Below are 20,726 nucleotides of genomic sequence, written 5' to 3' on the forward strand. Positions count from 1 at the left end.
ATTTATTATTCGAGTGGGCTCATGAACTAACTGCTGGAAATAATTGCCAGAGAATGCGTTTAGCATAATTTCGGATGATGTTTTATGCGTATCTCCGGATTTAAAAATGTATTTTCACCAACGTATCGAGGGTAAATTGAAGTTACCACCAACTATAATTGTATGAGGCGGCTACGTATTTGACAGTAGATTCAAGTTTCCTTTGAAAATTTCAGCAATTGTATTAGCTTTGGGTAACTGGTGAAAGGATCCAGATATTAATTTATTCCGGTTGCTAAGAATTACCTCAACCCACACACATAGGTCACAGAAACTGTCTACTTCAATTTCGCTAAACATAAACTACTTCTAACAACAACAGACAAGACACCGCCAATTGTATTTAGCCTATCCATTTTGAACACCGTTTCATTCTTCGGAAAAATTTTGGCTGAACTTACCTCCGGCTTTAGTCAGCTTTCAGTGTTTATATCGATTTGAGCATCAGTGCTTTCTATTAGCGCTTGGAGCTCTGGTGCTTCTCCAACACAGTTATAACAATTTACGACGGTAATGGTTCCTAGATCTACGGTCTCCCTGTATTCTACCTGGATCCTTTGAGAATGAAGCCCTTTTTGTGTTCCCCAGACTCTCTAACATAAAACCGCGCAGTCCACGCTACGCAGCCCCCGCTACTCGTGAGCAACAATGGTTATAACTTGGGGAAGCAATTCTTTGTACAACACACCATCACTATTCGACAAGACCCATAACATTAGCTTTTGTGGATGCGCGCAGGTTTTTGTACGGAAAGTTTCTGCTTTGTTTGGGCTCATCCGTTACTGTCTTTTTTAAGTTTGCATAAAAACACCGTTTTCCTTCACCATAAACTATAGTGGATCGCAATAGTCGGAGCAGTTCACGAGCCAATTGACGACGAGGAAGCAGAGATGCACATATTGCCACCCGCTGCTTTTTGTGATCTTGACTTAGAGCATGCGGTACCCACACACCCGATTTACGAAACTTCCCCATTGCACGAAAATGTCGTACGATGGTGGCAATGATCGCAGTTCATCACATTTGTTAGCTCTCGAGTATAGTGACACGGATCATTGTGGATTAATGCATTTAAACGATCTTCACCAACCCCTGAACGTCTTCCTGAACGTCGAGAATCACTAATGTTAATACAATCCTCCTCCGCTGCACGGGGAGCTAGGTAATCTCGAAAGAGTAAGCGGCACTCTTAGGTGAACGCTTGGTGAGTACGGATCGTAGCTCTTAAGGGGGGTTTAGGTGATAGGAAGCAGGTTGAGTTAGGACTTCATTATGTTTAACTGTTGAAATACTTAAGAACTTCAGCTTAACTGAAGAGTGTGAAGCGAGTTATTTTTCCGAATATGCCATAATTATATCGCTTTAAATAGGCGATTTTTCGGTGTTTTGAGTGAAAAGTGTGGAAGTTGCTTTGTTCATTTTGAACAACGATGAAGTGGAATTTCAAACCGTAAATCTGATTAGGAAAAGCTGGTTGGATCACTTCAGCTGTACGTGAGTGTAATACTGTGTCGAACCGAGTATGATTTTTAATGATTTTTAATCTTATATTTTGTGGAAGTTGCTTTAGTCTTTGTGGGTCAATTTTGTGCCACGTGTTTGGTAATCAATGACCCTTCTGGTTCACCAAGACACCGCAATAGGCTTTATTTTAACTGTTTGTTTGTTTAATGAGCTACAATTTCTGCAAGAATATCTGTTCTTTCGTGCGCTTTCTACAAAGCAGCACAACAGTTTGAGTCAGAATGCACCACGTGCTCTAGTTCGGCCGTTTGCAAGCAGCAGCCGCAGTTGGTATGTTAGATAACTGTCGCACAGCCTTGTGTATTGGTTAAACCTCTGTCCAGAATAGTGCATGCGTAGAATCGTAATGCAAATCTCACTGAGATATTTTTATGGTGTTAATGCAAAGGAGATGATAGTATAATTGTCTTCCACCCCCGTCTTCTGTGTTTCTTCTTGCTGTAGTTAAATTGTGCTCTGTTTCATTCTCACGTAATTCTTACTTAAATATTTCGAGTCAGGCATCAGTTATGTGTAGTTAGGATGTGCAACCAAATATTTAGTTACAATAAATAATCTACGTGAAAGATAAATTCTTTGGTGTCGATCTTACCCCCTTACTCCGATTTCCAATCCTGAATTAATCAAATTGCTTAATGCACGACATGGAGTGCTATTTATCTGGCTGCTTAAAAAAATTTGCGTACTTGTAATTAAATTATTAAAGTAATTAAACTAATAATTTTCCAGCTCCGTTTTTTTCTAAATGGTTAGGAAGGGCTTGGGCTGGTGTCGACCCTGAATTTCTCAATTTTTATCATTATTTGTGTGAGAGAAGCAACTAGAAATGCGAGATAACGTATATAGCTCGATGAGCAACGTCGTAAAGATAGTAATACGTTACACGCTATTTGTAAGGAACGTCGTTTGTGAGAAGTGTCTCTGACCTGAGGTGGCGCACGCCCGGCGCGGCCTCTGCCGGTGTGCGTCGAGCTGCCTGCGCGACACGACGTGCAGCTGGCCGCCGCCCGCCACACGAGCCCTGTGGCGGCGCGCGGGCTGCACCAGCAGCTGCAGGTCCCCGGCGCGCACGTAGCCTGCCTGTGCAGCCGTCACCGCCAATAATTTCATCTCCACCCGTCAGTGTGTTATGCTACAATCCGAGGAAATGCCACTGATTGTAAGCAAATTTTTTTCGTTACGCCGGGCCCCACAAAAGCGAGTTAAAAGAATATTTTCGTCAGAGATCTATACAGCTAACATAAAATCTTCATTTAATGCTTCAGCAAAAGGCATCATATTGATAACTGACAAAGATACTCGTCGGACATAAGCACATAGTGGTAGGCCTACAGGGTGAAAAGTATTTAAACTGACAAACTCAGGGAGGTTGTAGGGGACATCAAAACAAATATTTTTCCCTGATGTTATTTTTTCCTATGAGGAGTATTTAAACCGGTATTGGAAGATTTCTCTGGCGGCAAATTAATTACACCAACAAACACTTTTCCTTTTTTTTTATCACCGAGAGACAACACATTAACACAACCCAGTTTCAATTACAGTAGATTTTCAAAAATGCCTCCATTGACACGTAAAGAAAGTTTACACCGTCGGATCATGTTCTGCCTGACACGGGCAAAAACCCCAGGAGCATCCTGAATTGTTCCTGCTGCTGCTACTATCCGGGCAACCAGATCCTCTTCTGGTGCAACAGGAGTTGCGTAAACAAGGTTGCGCATCTCTCCCCACACAAAAAAGTCCAGAGGGGTCATATCTGGGGATCGAGCAGGCCATGGCACAGGACCACCTCTGCAATCCATGTTTCTGGGAAATGTCGGTCCAGGAATCGTCGCACACGACGACTGAAATGGGCCGGCGCCCCGTCATGTTGGAACCACATTCGTTGCCTTGTAGGGAGCGGGACGTCTTCCAGCAATTCTGGCAATGCTCTGGCGAGAAAATTGTAATAGTGCCTGCCATTTAATGGCCTAGGCAGCAGATACGGCCCAATTAAACAGTCACCAACAACACCGACCCACACATTAACGAAGAACCGCACTTGATGAGCGCTAGTAACTGTGGCATATGAGTTATCCTCACTCCAAACATGCGAATTGTGCATGTTGAAGACTCCATCACGTCCGAACGTTGCTTCATCGGCAAACAACACAGAGGCTGGAAATGTAAGATACATTTCCAGGTACCACTGCAAAAACCGTGCTCTGGGTGGATAATCAACTGGTTTCAGGTTGTGGAGACGCTCTAAGTAAGATGGACGTAACAATTGCTCTCGAAGGACTGTTCTTACACTCGTCTGATTCGTCTCCATGTTACGTGCAAATGCACGAGTGCTGATTGAAGGATCCCGCTCCACATGCTGCAACACAGCTTCCTCAAATTGCAGCGTTCTTACCGTGCTACGGCGTCCCTGTCCAGGTAATCTGCTAAATGACCCGGTCTCACGCAAACGTTGGTACACAGTAGCAAAGGTCGTATGATGCGGGATACGGCGATTAGGATATTGTTATTGATAAACCCGCTGTGCAGCTCGTCCGTTGTGGTGCGCTACGTAGTACGCACCAACCATGTCAGTGTACTCACTCCAGGTGTATCGCTCCATTAGTAAACGGAGACAATGCACTACTACAGTGGTGGACAGCAGTTGCCTACAGCTGAAGATCGTAATATGGCCTCTAACGACTGAAGAGAGTAATATGGCCTCCACCGGTTTAAATAATCCTCATGGGAAAAATGACATTAGGGAAAATACTTGTTTTGATGTCCCCTACAACCTCCAAGAGTTTGTCGGTTTAAATACTTTTCACCCTGTATATCGTAGTCGTCAAACCGTTTTCGAATTATACAGTGTGCTCCAAAATTCACCTTACCAACCTCTACGACTTGTAGATTGGACTGGGTAGACAATATTTTGAATAGGAACTCATGGCCGGAAACGTACAGTTCCCGTGCTACAGCGGTTTGAAAATATATTTGCTACATAGGTATGCAACTCGGCAGTCATGGTGGGGGGTGCTTACGTCGGATCGGCTGATGTCTTTTGACGGCTATCCTATCTCTCTGACCTTGTCTGACCCTCATTTCAGGTGTCTGTGAGTGTTACAGCAACATGGCTGAGTACACGTTTGCAGAATGCACCGACATGATCCACCCGAACGGGGAAACTCACTTAAAGGGAAGAGCTGCTCGTCGCCTTTATCGAGATCGTTATCCACAACGTCTGAATCCAGCGCATTCCCTTTTCGTAACAATATTATGTAGTCTTCGAGGAATGCGTACCTTCACCATCAGCAGGCGGGACTGTGGCGCTCCAAGGAGACGCCGCACACCCGTACTGGAAGAGGACGCAATGCATCACATTGAGAGAACAAGTCAAGGTCAGAGAGGATGGATAGACGTCAAATGTCATCAGCCGATCTGACTTAAGCACTCCCCCCCCCCCCTCCTCCACCCTTAACTACCTTGTGCATAACTACCTACCAAACAAATGATTCAAATGGCTCTAAGCACTATGGGACTCAACATCTGAGGTCATCAGTCCCTAGAACTTAGAGCTACTTAAACCCTAAGGACATCACATACATCCATGCCCGAGGAAGGATTCGAACCTGCGACCGTAGCAGTTATGCGGTTCCAGACTAAAGCGCCTAGAACCGCTCGGCCACACCGGCCGGCCTACCAAACAAGTTTTCAAACAAATGTAACATCTTTACGGACATGGATTCCAATTCAAAATATTATCTAGAACATCCTATATAACACGTTTTACGTTAACCTATCATGAACGTTTTGGAGAAAGAGAATCCTCTGTACATATGTCAACATAGATTCCGAAAACGCAGATTTTGTAAAACGTAGCTTGTTCTTTTTTTTTTTTCGTGATATCTAGAGCACCGGAGGCAACGGGATTCTAGACTCGTGTCGCGTTCCTTCACATGTGATACAGTTTCTCGCTGTCATTTGAAGACCAAAGTACAAGCTTTCCGATATTGGATTTACAAGTTTGTATCAGACGGAACTTGGCGTATTGTTCTTGATCTTAGTAATAGGTTATTAGCTACATCTTGAAACTGGAGATGATATTCAGTTCTCCTATACTGCAATGTAGGGTGTAGGGCATTTAGAAGTCAGTTTCCTCCCATGCTGGATAGCGCCCCACAACTCTGTCCCTCTCCTCTCTCTCCCCCCCCCCCCCCCCCCATTTGGGATGCCCATGCAGAATTTTTTTTAAATGAAAATTCATAACAAAAACTTTCTCTCGTGACAATTGCGCATATAAAAGGGTATATATAGGTATAAGATGAGTACTGTCAATTTAAAAATTGAAATATCGGGATAAGTATCATATACACTTCGAACTGCAATTGGATTACATATTTTCGATATTCAGACGAAAATATTTGGTAACTGGAGCGAACAAAGCCGAGATTAAAATTGATTCAAGTAGTTCGAGTGCCCTTTAATCCCTTCACTAATTACCAGCTGCGCTTCAAGCGCTGGCATGTGAAAATGGTACAGGGAACAAACTTTAACATTGCGGTTAGGTAAAAATTATATTATATGGGAGCCTGAAAGCTAAAGATGAAATTATGGGCACCTTGTTTTCAAAAACATGGTCTACCATCTTGTAGCTTACCTGGGCCGTATTGGAAGAAAGCCAATGTTTTTTGACTACACATAATGTACTTAACACCTTCACACTATTCATTATTAATAACTGCTGAAAAAAAAAGATCGACCTACGAGGGGAATACCATAGTGTGCAGGAGATTCAGATTAAAATATTCATTTTATCACAAATTTACATAAACAGATTTTTATGGATTTCTTATTTAAGTTTTTGGAACTTTTTTACCCGTCGTTTTACAGATGCTCGCTCCTTGGGCCGTTGGCACTTACTTTGGATCACATTCGGCCCGCAGGCTCGAGCATGCTGAAAAGCGAGCTCCAGCGAATTTTAATATATGATTAAAACAACGTTATAAATTATTGGCACAGAATGCTAAAAAGTCTCCTCAAAGAAACATAAGTCGAGATTTTGAGAATAGTTTGAAAATGAGCTACAACAGTCGAACTCAGTGAAAGTATAATCTACATCTCCGTACTAAACGAAGAACAATGGTTGAAATGAGGAACGACTGACCATCCATAAAAGAACGACACGGCGACAGGAACGAAACTGACCTTAAACAAATGGTGAACGACCGTTACTTACAAGGCAATCCGAATTTTGTAATTTTGTATATTTATGGTACGTGATTTCAGAGCTCAAATATCAATCGTCGAAAACAATTCTATGCAACTATCAAAAAATCTCCAGAAAATCGACTGTACTTTTCAGAGAGTCTTTAACACCCCCAAAACAGGTCAGTATTTCGACAGGTAGCATGGCTCTGTGGTAGGATGCTCGCGTGTTGTATAGATTCAATGGGTACGATTCCTATATGATCTAAATTTTTAAACAAAGATGCGTGTTCTAAGAGTATTCTCTTGAAGTGCAAAGTACATAAAGATGAAAAAACGGTAGTGGTCGAGAGTGATAATCACTGGACTGCTGGTTCAAGTTTTGTTTCGGTCATTATTTTTTCATTAAATTCGGCTACTTGTGTCATTTATATACAAAATTCATCAAATATATGCTAACTAACAAATATCGAATTGTCATTTTTATCAAAAATCCTCATATTCTTGTTTCTAAATACAGTTTTCATTGCAAACATAAATTCTTAGTTACCAATTTTTTTATAAAATATTATTTATGAAGTTTGTTACGCTAAGAAAATTACAAATTAATTTTCTTCATCTTTATGTATTTTGCGCTTCACGAAGTTGCTCGTGGAACTTGTATCTTTGTTTAAAAATTTAAATCAGCACACAATCGAATCCAGGCTGCCCATGCGGCAGACGAACATGAGCCACTGAGTGCGATGCCTGCCGAGAAATTAACATTTCTTTACAGTACTAAAGATCCACCGATAATTTCAAAGTCGATTTTTCTCGACAATTTTTTTGCATCAAACAGCTTAAGTGAATTCATATCTGAGTTATGAATTTCATGTACGACAAATATAATAAATTAAAAAAGTCGGAATCTAGGATGTAGAATAATAACTACTACGAGTTAAAACAGAAGGTGATTTTACTTAACACACGACCGGTTTTGGGCTTGTGCCCTTCTTCAGGTGGTTTACTTTCATGTACAAGTTTCCATACTCAGGGTTGGAGATCACTGTTTATATCACAAACAAATAATGCGATGATGACTAAATAGACAGAAATGAAACATTTGGAAGTGGCTAAACGACATGTATTGGAAAATATTGTTGTCCTTACATATAGCTGGTGTACCCATATCGTTTTCACATAATGTTTACCTCATTTATTTACAAAAATATTTCGTATTTTAGACGTTAACGTGATATTAGTCACCATGCTAATTATTGGTGACTGCATATCATGGCTTTGATAACGTAGTGGCTCTTTAGAGACTAGTAACGTCAGTAGCACATGAACTCATAACGTCCGATGTGTTTTCATCGGAAAACATGGCTTATGGTCAAAGAGCTTAGGTCAAACAAGTACAGAGATGTTACACATACACATACACACCACATATTACAAATTATGAAAATGAAACTGCTACATGATTGTGGAACTACCATTATATATATTATAAATAACAACGATGTTTCACAGTTATGTAACAATTTCATTTTCATAATTTATAATGTCTCTTATCTATCTTCATGTGTAACATCTCTGTACTTCTTTGGCCTAAGCTTATTGATCACAAAACCTATGTTTTCCAATGTAAACACTTCGGATACTGTGAGTTCATGTGCTACTTGATTTACTAACATGTAAAGTGCCATTACATCATCGAAGAAATGATATAGAGGCACCAATAATTAAGATGGTGAATAATGTACAGTCAACGTGTAAAAACTATTTTTGTAACAAACACGCGATGTATGTAATATGAAAACGATACGCCAGCTATATGTAAGTAGCATAATATTTTACAACACGTCTCGCTTAGCCACTGCCAAATGTTTCATTTGTGTCTATTTAGTGATTGTTACATTACCTCCAACACTGAATATGGAAACACGTACATGAATGTAAACCACCTGTAGATGGGCAGAAGCCTGAAATCAGTCGTGTGTTAATTAAAATCAGCTCCTGTTGTGACTAGTGGTGATTATTATTCTACACCCTGTAAAGGAGCATTCATGGAGGTCAGGTGCAACCGTCATGGATAAGATATACGCAAAGTCGGACTGGTGTGTGGTCTCCTTGTCAGAAGTCGTTCCCTAGTCTTTTCGTTCAGTTTAGAGAACCGTTCCCTCGGATCATTTCCACATCTAGCATCTCTGTGCTACAGACAGGTCTAAAAGAGGGGAATTAGCTGTACATTCCCAAAGCTTTAGTGATAACGAAAGGAATGCACGGCTTGTTGTTCAGCTGCCCGGCAGTGCTTTGTGTGGCGATGAAAGCCAGCTGCAGCGTGCGCAAGGCCACGCCGCACATACCGGCGGCAGGGACGTTAATAACGCGGACAGACGCGGCCGGCCTGCGTGGGCAGCGGCAGCGGCAGCGGCGCGCACCGCAAGGACGGGGCGGCGGGCAGGCCGCGGCGGTCTGCGCGCTTCTGGGAGGCGCGGCCGGCTGCCTCTCACCGCAACAGCCCCCGCACCGGGCCTGATCCCTGGAGGAACTATGTCCATTCTGCTGAAACCGTTCCTACCGTTTCAATGTCGGAATACTTCCTTCAACAAAGTGCGCCTCAATCTTTCCCCTACATCTGCATCTGAAGCTAGACGTGGTAAACCACAATGATGTGCATGGCAGAGATTGACACCTACCGTAACACGTACAGGACAACTATAAATGGGGACTGATGACCTCAGATGTTAATTCCCATAGTGCTCAGAGCTATTTGGACCATTTGAACAACTATAAACGTTTCCTTCGCTTTCAAAGCTCTAAGTTTTCAAAAGTATTACATACACTACTGGCCATTAAAATTGCTACACCACGAAGTTGACGTGCTACAGACGCGAAATTTAACGGACAGGAAGAAGATGCTGTCATATGCAAATGATTAGCTTTTCAGAGGATTCACACAAAGCTGGCGCCGGTGACGACACCTACAACGTGCTGACATGAGGAAAGTTTCTAACCGATTTCTCATATACAAACAGCAGTTGGCCGGCGTTGCCGGTTGAAACGTTGTTGTGATGCCTCGTGTATGGAGGAGAAATGGGTACCATCACGTTTCCGACTTTCATAAGGTCGGATTGTAGCCTATCGCGATTGCGGTTTATCGTATCGCGACATTGCTGTTCGCGTCGGTCTAGATCCAGTGACTGTTAGCAGAATATGGAATCGGTGGGTTCAGGAGGGTAATACGGAACGCCGTACTGGATCCTAACGGCCTCGTATCACTAGCAGTCGAGATGACAGGCATCTTATCCCCATGGCTGTAACGGGTCGTGCAGCCACGTCTCGATCCCTGAGTCATCAACAGATTGGGACGTTTGCAAGACAACAACCAGCTGCTCGAACAATTCGACGACGTTTGCAGCAGCATGGACTATCAGCTAGGAGACCGTGACTGCGGTTACCCTTGACGCTGCATCACAGACAGGAGCGCCTGCGATGGTGTACTCAACGACGAACCTGGGTGCACGAATGGCAAAACGTCACAGTCCCCTTCGTTCTGTCCTACTACTACAGTCTGCCCTCACTATCACTGTCTTCCTCTTGCTCTCTCTTACTGCTACTAACCTATTCATTCCTTCCCACTTCTCCTGTCTCTTCTCACTGCCACTGTCCCTCTCTTTCTCGTTGTCATTGTCATATTCTCTGTCTCTCATTATCACTGACTCTCACCCACTTTCACTTTTTCTTCCTCTCTATTCCTCCCCCCAATCCCCTTGCCACTGTCTCCAATCTTTTCCTAGCACTGTTCTATCACTGTCAACTATGTTACACGTCACTGTGTCCCTGACGCCATCAGTCCAAACCTAACTAACCTAAGGACATCACACACATCAATGCCCGAGGCAGGATTCGAACCTGCGACAGTAGCGGTCGCGCGGTTCCAGACTGAAGCGCCTAGAACCACTCGGCCACACTGGCCGGCCATCCTCTGGTATGTCTATATCACAACCAATTCTAGTATTTACTACTTTCCGTCTCATTCCCATTATCACTGTCTCCTTATCGCTCATAATAAAAAAGCGCTAATATATTCGCATGTCAAAATTTTTTGGAATATTTTTAAAGGTGTTGAGGAAGGTAGAATGAGGCAACTGGTACTCCACTTTTGTGTCAGAATCTTTTAAATAGGTGTACATTCGCCTTTTTTGTGCTCCGATAGGACCATTTTTCTACTAGTTCCCTACTTTTCCCTGCTACAGCATGTCACGTCACTCACACGAGAAGAAATTCACGGGTCAGGGCAATTTTGACAGTTTACTTAACGTGAAACTGAAATAATACAAAATTGTAAACCTCAGACCGGATTTTATGTGCACAAAAATTTTGCAAGCGTTTCACACCGCAGCATGGGGTTCTCAGAATCCTTATGATGATAATGGAGACACTTTACAGCATATCTCTCCGTGCTATGTCACTTTATGAACTACGTTTCTGGCTCACACCGGTTTTTACGTACGTATTCTACGTGCACAAGCAGCGTAACTTTGATCCTCTGTGTCTCGGAATTGGATAAAGATATCAAGAAAATTTTCAAATTTATTCGTCATCGGGGTCTTAGCAATACATCGTAAACATTATAGCCATAGTCGTCTCTGAATCTGCGGCTCGATTTTGGTACCCAAAAAACAAGTTTTTGGGAATGTCCAAAAAAAGACACTAAACAGACACCACGCATTTATACAATTGATTCGCCTAGATGGACAATAGATCCACCTTTTTCAGTGCGGATGCACAAGTACGTCCAACCTTCTGCGGGGATCTCAGAGTCGCTCAGCAGGAATGCAGGTCGGCCGTGAGCCGTACCAATACAATCAGCGCAGCTGCGCAGTAGATAACGCACCTGCTTAGTAAGCTGGAGATCACGAGTTCGAATCCTGTTCCAGTACACATTTTCACTTTTCGCCATTGACGTCAGTAATCCCTCTCTTTCCTTTCATTTCTTTCCCCTCCATCTCCAATTTACATATAATGTAGAATAGCTGCAGAATTTGTGTGGTGTCTGTTCTTTTGGACATGTCCGAAAGAACAGACACCACGCATTCATATAATAACATATTGTGCTGTAATTGCGGTTATGAGCGAAAGCAAGGTTATTTACGTCAGTGTGAATTTTTGTTAGTGACTAGCGATTTAGTTTAGAGTTATGCTGTAATTATCAGAATATTAAGGAATTTTCTAGAGTAAGTTTTTAATTGAAAAATAGCCAGTTGTAACTACAGCAGACAATTAAGTAAGTCAGGAATTTAGCTTCATATATCTACTAAAAATAATCAGACGAAACGAAAATGGATAAATGCTTGTAAACGTGCAGATTCGTTTTCAGTAGAGATGGGCAAACTCGTTCATCCTTTGGAACTAGTTCACTGGTGATCGCTCGTTTTTGGGAACCGTTCATTTTTACTCGTTCACCGTTCATTTGGGCTTGGTATATGGTTCTCATGAAAAACTGAAAATTAGTAGCATAGGTCTTTGAAGATGGAAGGTGCCAAGAGGGGACACTTGGCTCCCCCCTGGAGTACAGAGTTTTTATTCATAACAGAATTCTCACACACTTGTAATTTTCGTGATTCTGCAAAACCTGTCGTTTAGCCAACTGTAGAGTTATGCGGCTGATCGCAGTGAAATAATGTAAGGTGGCGTACGAAAAACCGGCCCCGATTACAGACTCCTCGCAAATTACGCACTATTTGTTGACCGCCATGAGCAGAATTGATAAACGTGATAATTAAGCAGTGAAGAAATAATAAATAAGCTAATGCAAACAACAACTTCGAAACAATAGATGACGACTGGTAGGCGACGATGAGCAGTCTAGTACTCGGGGCCGATTTTTCGTGCGACACCCTGTACCACAGAAATAATATTGTAGAAGTTATCATATTCTCTTTACAAAATCAGACACCAGACACTCGATTATGGAGCGCGGGGTTCATTCCGTTGTAAGTCGGTCTGCCTTCCGTAACAATGTACATGTTCTTTTACCTTGGATGAAAAACAGACGGAAAATGGCCACTCGTGTGTACCATGCCGACTTCCTTTGCATGTGCAATAACAAAAAAATCTTGCCTGTTTACAAGTATTTCTTCTGCTGTTTATCGAAATAGTGAAGTAAGCTGATATGCCGTTTTGTTACCAGAAAATATGTAATTATTACATACCAAGAGATTTTTATATAATTTACGTAATTATAAAATAGATTTTAATTACCGATCACGGACGCTGAATAGAAATCGAGATGAACCAGAAGTTCAGAGTTCAAAAAAGGTTTGAAACAGATCTAGGATGGGCGTCCTCAGCGAACGAAACGAAGAACTCGATACTGAACTAACTAGAGGCAGTAGGCAGTGCAACTGCGACGAGTGGCCACGCAAAGAAGGATAAATTCGGCCGAGCGAGACGAGACCGAGACCGAGACCGAGACACGGGAACGGGACTGAGGCTGGAACGAGACCAGCCGACGTGCCGTTGCGGGAACGAGACCGACCGTTTCCCGTTCCCGGGAACTGTAAGTAAAGAGCTGCGACCGAAGTGAACTATGAAAGACCGTTCCTTAGAATTCGTTCCTAGCTCGTTCCGTTCATCCTGATGAACCGTTCCTTTAGACCCGTTAGTCGCGAACGACCCATCTCTAGTTATCAGTTGAAAATTCTCGTGTCAGCATAATACATTTTACAGTTTCGGAGTATGAAAGCGATTTGAAAAGTGAACTGTTGAATGTTCCTTCGAAAAGCAAGCTGTAAACTAATGCTGTTCCAACTCTAAATCTACCATCCTCCGGTGGTGATTCAGGTCGTAGTAATGAGCCTAATAATGGCAGAAATATTTGTGAACTAAACGAAGCTACCGCAAAGAAGTAAAAGATATTTTACAGGTAAATATACTTCCAGTTAGTGAAAAAATTGCTACTAGACAAAACGTTAACCTTAACAACGAACAGAAATAAAAGACGTTAGGCAAAAGAATTCGGCTTTACAGGATCGTGCCTCTCGAGGTAGCGCTGAGTTACTGAAATTAATACTTGTTCAAAAAGTAATACAGGATTCTTTTTCTGACTGTCAGGGACAAGTGGTTAGGAAAGGGCGGTGCATTAACTGGTCATCTAAGGATGTTGCAAAGGCTGCGTTGCTGCCTACCGTAAAAAACGTTATATTTTGACAGAGATGCATTGAACTATCCTCTTATTAGCGAAGTTACTATTAAAAATACGACTCAGGTAATTTAGTGTTCCACCAGGTTTCATTTATTTGAGCCTCAGTGTTTTGAAAACTCAATCAAAGTGATAAACAAAATTTGAAAAATATGTAGTTTGGAAGCTTCGCCGCGCGGAGTGGCCGCGCGGTTGGAAGTACCATGTCACGAATTGCGAGGCCTCTCCCGCCGGAGGTTCGAGTCCTCCCTCGAGCACGGGTGTGTGTGTTGTTCTTAGCATAAGTTAGTTTAAGTAGTGTGTAAGTCTAGGGACCGATTATCTCAGCAGTTTGATCCCTTAGGAATTCACACACATTTGAACATTTGAACTAGCATTTCGCCGACCATAGAAAAAATAGCCTAAGTAATATAAAGCTTAATAATAATAACTAAAACCTCGAAAATCTCGATTACATTCATACCTGTGTATGAGTTAAACGAGAGTGCGCCTTGTGCCTATAACCTTCAGTGGGGTGCGATGTGGCGAGAGGGTTCACAGTGACGTCACAGATCAGAGTCCGCTTGTGCATGACTCCTACCGTATATTCTAGTACCCGTGGCGGTGAGTCGATGAGTAATGGTTGTCCGACAAATCGTCATGAAAACATCATTGTTAAAACGTTCGTTTATTTGTTCATTAACTACGACAATCGCGATGATACCGAAGAAGTCATCGCCTCCAGGATGTAAGCTCACCACAGCATGCAAAGCTTCAGTGGGTGGTCTGCTACTGGTGACGGCTGCGATTCTGCAAGGATACTGACCGCTGCAGCGAGCGGAGCTCGCAATGCAGACAAAGGACTATTTGGCAGCACAGGAGTAGTGCGCAGATCGCGCCTTGGATAAGATGGCAGCAGTATCAGCCAACACGAGCAGAGGCAGGCAGCAAGGATTTGCCCAAACCTACGATGGTGCTGAATGGCTCCACGGTAGGAGGATAGCAGCGTTTGTGGTAAGCCCACATGTGGCCCAACAGTTTGAGGATCATAAGACTACAGCATTGGAATCGCCGCGAGTAACTGGGCCACATCTAGCAGCGGCAGAGTCCTTAGCTGGCGACTTATTGATCCATGTAGACTCACACGAGTAGACTCGTGGACTATCGCAGGCCCCCCTCGGAGATGGTGGCTGGTAGACTGCAGACCCTCTGACTAGAAAAGAGAATTATTTATACGGGCTTGGTCCGTGCTTGTTTCGCTAAGGCATCGGTCTCTGTCATACAAGCAATAACAGGAGCATGGCTCAGGCGTGAAGTAATCAGGTCATTACTCTGGTCCCTATGCTGTGCCAAGCTTTGTGATAACTGCTCCCCACCTTTATGTCAGTACTTGTCACATCAACAGGTAACCGCCTGACGGCCCGAACTGACCCGTTCCCGCGATTTACTAATTTAGTCGTGGAAGGTGTCTCAATTCTACACTGTCATGCACAATAAATTATTTGCGTCGCTACAGTTCATTCCATCCACAAAGACCTTCAGCTCTTACTCACTTTCACTGAAGATAGTAATGCCAACAGCGGATCTTATCATTGACAACCTTCCATCATGAATTTTTATCCCACTCCTGAATCCTTCTTTTATTTCTGTCATTGCTTCTTCGATAAACAGACTGAACAGTAGTGGCAGGGAGACTGCAGTCCTCTCTTACACGCTTTATATCCCGAGTACTTCGTTCTTGATCTTCATTCTTATTTTTCTTTATTGGTTCCTCTAGATAGCGTATATTACCCGTGTTTCCCTACAACTTACACCTATTTTCCTGAGAATTTAGAAGAAGTGGCTCCATTTAGCATCGTCGAACTTTCTTTGATCATATATTTGAACGGAAGCTCCCAAGAAATTACACAATAGATTTTTTTCTGAAATTGTCATAATCAGACTGTAAGTGGGAAATGGACAAATAGTGTATTATATTGACGAGTGTGCGGTCTAGCTTCACAAAAAAACTGAATTGATAGAAAGCAATTAGTGCAATTGAGAAAAACTTGGTCATTCGAGGAAACATGGAAATATTTCACGAAGAGCTGCTGCTAGCTACGTAAACGACATGTCAAAAAATTTTAAATCACAGCATAAATTGAAATTTCTCTGCTTTCTCTTGATCTATATTCTCCTAATAATAACAGAATACAAATCGATATTGAAATGTATTACGAAGGGGAGTTGGAAAATAAGTTTCCCCTGTCGACTGCGGTCAGAGTTGTGCGTGAAAGGGAAAAAAAGAGAATGAGACATTAAAGATAAGACATATCTTTATTCTTCCACATAATTTCCAAGTACATTGAGACATTTGTCATATCGCTTTATAAGCTTCACAAAGCCTTCCAGGGAAAAATCAGGGCGTTGCATACGGAAGAAACGTTGAACGGCTTGTTTGACGTCAGCATTGCTGCTAAAGCGCCTTCCGCCGAGAGTCTTCTTCAAAGCAGGAAACAGATGGAAGTCACTTGGTGCTAGATCCAGACTGTAAGGCGGATGGTGTAGGCGCTTCCAACAAAGAGTTGCACTATGGCTTTGCGTAGCCGTCGCCGTGTGTGGTCTCGCATTGACATCCAACAGCAGAACGCCAGATCTGAGAAGGCCAGGCCACTTTTTCCGGATCACCTCTTTCAATTTCGACAGAGTGGCACAGTACCGCGCAGCATTGATGGTTGCATACTCCAGAAAGTCCAGCAGCAAAACTCCTTTGGCGTCCCAGAAAACGGTGAGTGGCACTTTACCTGCAGACGGAATGCTTTTGAACTTCTTTCGGACAGGCGATGACAGATGTTTCCACTCCATGGATGCGGCCTTCGATTTGGGTGTGTACTGGTGGACCCAAGTTTCATCCTCCGTCGCAATCCGAAAAAGAAGGTCATTGCCAGATTCATGGTAACGCACGAGCTGTTCCAGGCTGAACGCCATGCGTTGTTCCATGTGTGTCGGGGTCAGTTGGCGGGGCACCCATCGTGCTGACACCTACCTGTATCGAAGAATATCGTGGATGATCTTGTGAGTTCGCTCATGTCCGATTCCAAGTTCTGCCGCTACTCCATCGATGGTGATACGCCGGTTCGCTTTAATCATGTCATCCACCGTCCTGACATTTGCATCTGTAATGACCGTGCGAGTTCGTCCAGGTCTTGGTATGTCCTGCACTTGCTGACTTCCATCACTGAATTGCTGGCACCATCTCCGCACCATTTGCCTCTACATCACACCTGACCCATACACCTCGACATGGCGGTTATGAATTTCTGTGGCTGATACTCCACGTGCCCAATCATAGCGGATAACAGCTCTCACTTCCGCCTGTGACCACGACTCCAAAACGCACTTTCCTTCCATAGCTCCGGGAAAAGACTCAGCAGCTGGTCTCCGCTTTGCGCACGCACTGCAACAGCGCCATCTGCTTGATCGGGGTCGACCTCTACCCAATGGTGTATTGGTGTGTTGCACGTGCGCGTTCACCTGCCGTGTCGTCTTTCACCCATATCACACAACTCTGCCCACAGTCGACAGGTGAAACTTGTTTTCCAACTCCCCCTCGTATATTTAATGCTTCCTGAACAAAATCAGAAAAAAACGGTCAAATTTTCTGTGAAACGTTTGGTTTAAAAGTAAGAAGCAAAATATGTTAGAGAAACATTTGATGCGCATTTGAATGATGTTCGAAATTATGTACGACAAATGAGGTGCCGGTTGAGAATTTAAAGTTTTACAATTTTGAAGAGTACTAGAGAATATTAGTCTGGTGAAATTTCATTCAATGGTCTCCTTATGTCACTAACGTATGAGTATCTAAGTTGCTGTACATGATTTCGAGCCTTATTAAAGGTGCTCCAAATGTTTCCTTATTTTATTTTTTTACTTTTACAAACATCGTTTCACAAAACATTTGATGTTTTTCAGTTTTTTTTCTGTGCCGACAAATTCTATGAACGAGTGTTGTTTCTTGCTTCCATTATCAACCTCAACATCAGAACAGTCCCTCTAGTGCATTTACCTTTCCTAGAGTTAAATTGACCGTCGCAACTTGGATGGGTGAGATGTTAAGCTGACTGTAGAGTAGTCTTCTTCTTATCTACCCTTGCTGTCTTTGGGATTGAGCGGATCATAGTTTTCCGGAAGCCTGGTGATATATCTCCAGACTGACAGATTCTGTAAATTTGAATAGTCATTTGGTTGACATTTCTCCCAATGATTTTGGGAATTATGATGGAATACTGTCTTTGCTTACCGCCTTATTTGATTAGTAGTTTTTCAAAATTCTTTTTAACTGCGACTCTAATACTGGTTCCTTTATGGGTGGATGGCTGGATTCATAATTTTTGGGCGCTAAACAGTGTGGTCATCAGCGCCCTTTCTCAAGATTGTGAGCTGGTGCATGTGTGTTTTTGTCTATGTAGCTCGTTACTCTTGTTATAAGGGGCAATAAAATGAAAACGAGACTGTTGGAAACTAAGTAAGTAAACTCATTGTTCGATTCCCGGCGGGGTCAGGGATTTTCTCTGCCTCGTGATGACTGGGTGTTGTGTGATGTCCTTAGGTTAGTTAGGTTTAAGTAGTTCTACGTTCTAGGGGACTGATGACCATAGATGTTGAGTCCCATAGTGCTCAGAGTCATTTGGACCATTTTTGAAGTAAACTCATTACTTCAAAAGTAATCGCCATCACAGTTAACACATTAATCCGATTGTGCGACAAGACGGTCAATGCCTTCGTGCATAAATGTTTGCGGTTGGCTACAGAACCATGGTCGTACATGCACCTCTTCGTCCAAAGCCAATCGGCGGCCACGAATAGCTTTCTTCAGGGGTCAAAAAATAGGGAAATCGCATGGGGAGAGATCGGGACTGTACGGAAGATATGTAAGGGCTTTTCAACGAAACTTCTACAGGGTAGCCGAAACAATCATGGCAACATGTGGTCCTCTTATAAAGCTAAAGGCAAGTCTTCCATTATCGACTCCCATTTCTTCTTTCAACACTACACCAGACAGATGTTCCCTTCCAAAATAATCTTTCTGCCTACCCGCTTCTAATTCTGCGTTTAACAGTGGAATTCGACTTGTACTCCTATACTGACACCTTTGTTGTTAATTTCACCTAAACCTCGACAATCGCCCCACTTCGGCGGGGAAGAGAGACCAGACGTTTATTCAGTACGCTATTCTTAGATAAAGCAATTATCTGATTACTAGATCTGATACAGCTACCAAATTGCTCATAAAACAAAGTGAGCGTCGCCGCAGATTTAAACGAAAACAAAGTCTCAAATACAAACAAAAACTGAAAAAGCCAAAATTAGCGTAAGGAGTGATGTATGTGAAATTTTCGAAGTACTGAAAAGTAAAATTGCATATCCCGATTTGGCAAGTTTGGTCTTATGTAAAATTAGTAAAGGGATCAAAGCCATCTCCCCAGACCGTCAGTAACCTTAGTGTCATCGAAACGGAGGATGACGGAGAAAAGGCCGAAATATCAAGCTCTTATTTTTCAAAAACAGTTTTGCTAGCTCCTTACAATATTAGCACGTATGTAAAAATAAGAGAAATAAAAAAAAAAACTTTCGCGAGACGGAAAATTAGCTAAACCTCCTCAAAGAAGGAAATCTGATTGGACCTGATCCGTTACCTATGCGATTCTACATAGAGTATGTGTAGGCTGTGACTCCTCTTAGGCTGCAGTCTACCGTAGGTCGTAGGTCGTTAAAGGAAAGAGATTTTCCTAGTACTGGAAAAAAGCGCAGGTCATTTCCATTTTCAAGAGGGGTCGAGGAACAGACGCATTAAACTACAGGCCTACATCGCTGACGTCAATCTCTTGTAGAATTTTGGAAAACGTCTTATTACCGCATACTATAACCTTACTGGAGACAGAAAATCTCGTCAGTAGGAATCAAGACGGATTTCTCAAACAGCGAAAGGATGAAAACCAGCTCGTTCTGTTCATCCACAAGACCCAGATGTCAGTAGACACCTGCACCTAGCCTGATGCCTCGTCAACATCATGATTTAGCTGGAAGTTATCAGTCACTGTGGTATTCGGCGAAGGAATGGGATTGAAGTTTGATTCTTAAAGGCCAAGAAGCATGCCTGTAATACGACGAATAGGGAGGCCAAACAACAGCCACGTATGCAACAAAGAATAGTGTACCACCGGAAAGTACTCTACCTAACGATGTTATTTATGTCTGTTCGTCAGTAGATACCGGAGCCCAGGTTGATGCCCTGATCCTTGACTTCCCGAAGGTCTTTGCTAATGTTCCGTACTGTCGCCTAATGAGTAAAATACGAACGTACGGAATATTAGGGCAAGTATGAGATGCCCAGTACAGGTTACAATCACACATCCCAAACCATGAGTGTGCTTAAAATCCTTGTACACAGAGCCCATACAGTGTCGTATGCAGATAGTTTGCCTGAAGAGCTTGCACATTTAACGACAGTGTTCAGAGACAATGGATACTCTATACGGCAAATTAACAGGGCATTTTCAGCTAAAAGCAAGAACCGGGAAGTGGATAAAGAGGAGAACGCGCCAGCAAAGTCTCTAGCTTTTCTTCCCTTCGTTGGAAATATTTCCATAAAAATAGCAAGAATTCTTAGTGATTTTCAGGTGAAAGTGATTTTCCGCCCACCATCTAAGATTTCAGACCTGCTGGTATCAGTAAGGGATAATGTAAGGGATAATTTGTTACTGTGGAAGGCCGGAATTTACAAAATACCTTGTCAGTGTGGTACGGCCTATGTAAGACAAACAACATA

At 42.8% G+C, this 20,726-nt stretch overlaps 1 protein-coding gene across 1 annotated transcript in view; it reads right to left on the reverse strand.

Moving 5' to 3' along the window:
* Positions 1 to 2,442: 2,442 nt before the first annotated feature.
* LOC124623034 (A disintegrin and metalloproteinase with thrombospondin motifs 14-like) overlaps positions 2,443 to 20,726 on the reverse strand; it is an 81,341-nt gene continuing 63,057 nt past the window's right edge. The window contains exon 3 of the mRNA XM_047148826.1: positions 2,443 to 2,643. Within this exon, the coding sequence (XP_047004782.1) occupies positions 2,443 to 2,643 (201 nt within the window). The remainder of the gene's footprint in view (positions 2,644 to 20,726) is intronic.

Source organism: Schistocerca americana, chromosome 7, assembly GCF_021461395.2.
Source record: "Schistocerca americana isolate TAMUIC-IGC-003095 chromosome 7, iqSchAmer2.1, whole genome shotgun sequence".
Lineage (NCBI taxonomy): Eukaryota > Metazoa > Arthropoda > Insecta > Orthoptera > Acrididae > Schistocerca > Schistocerca americana.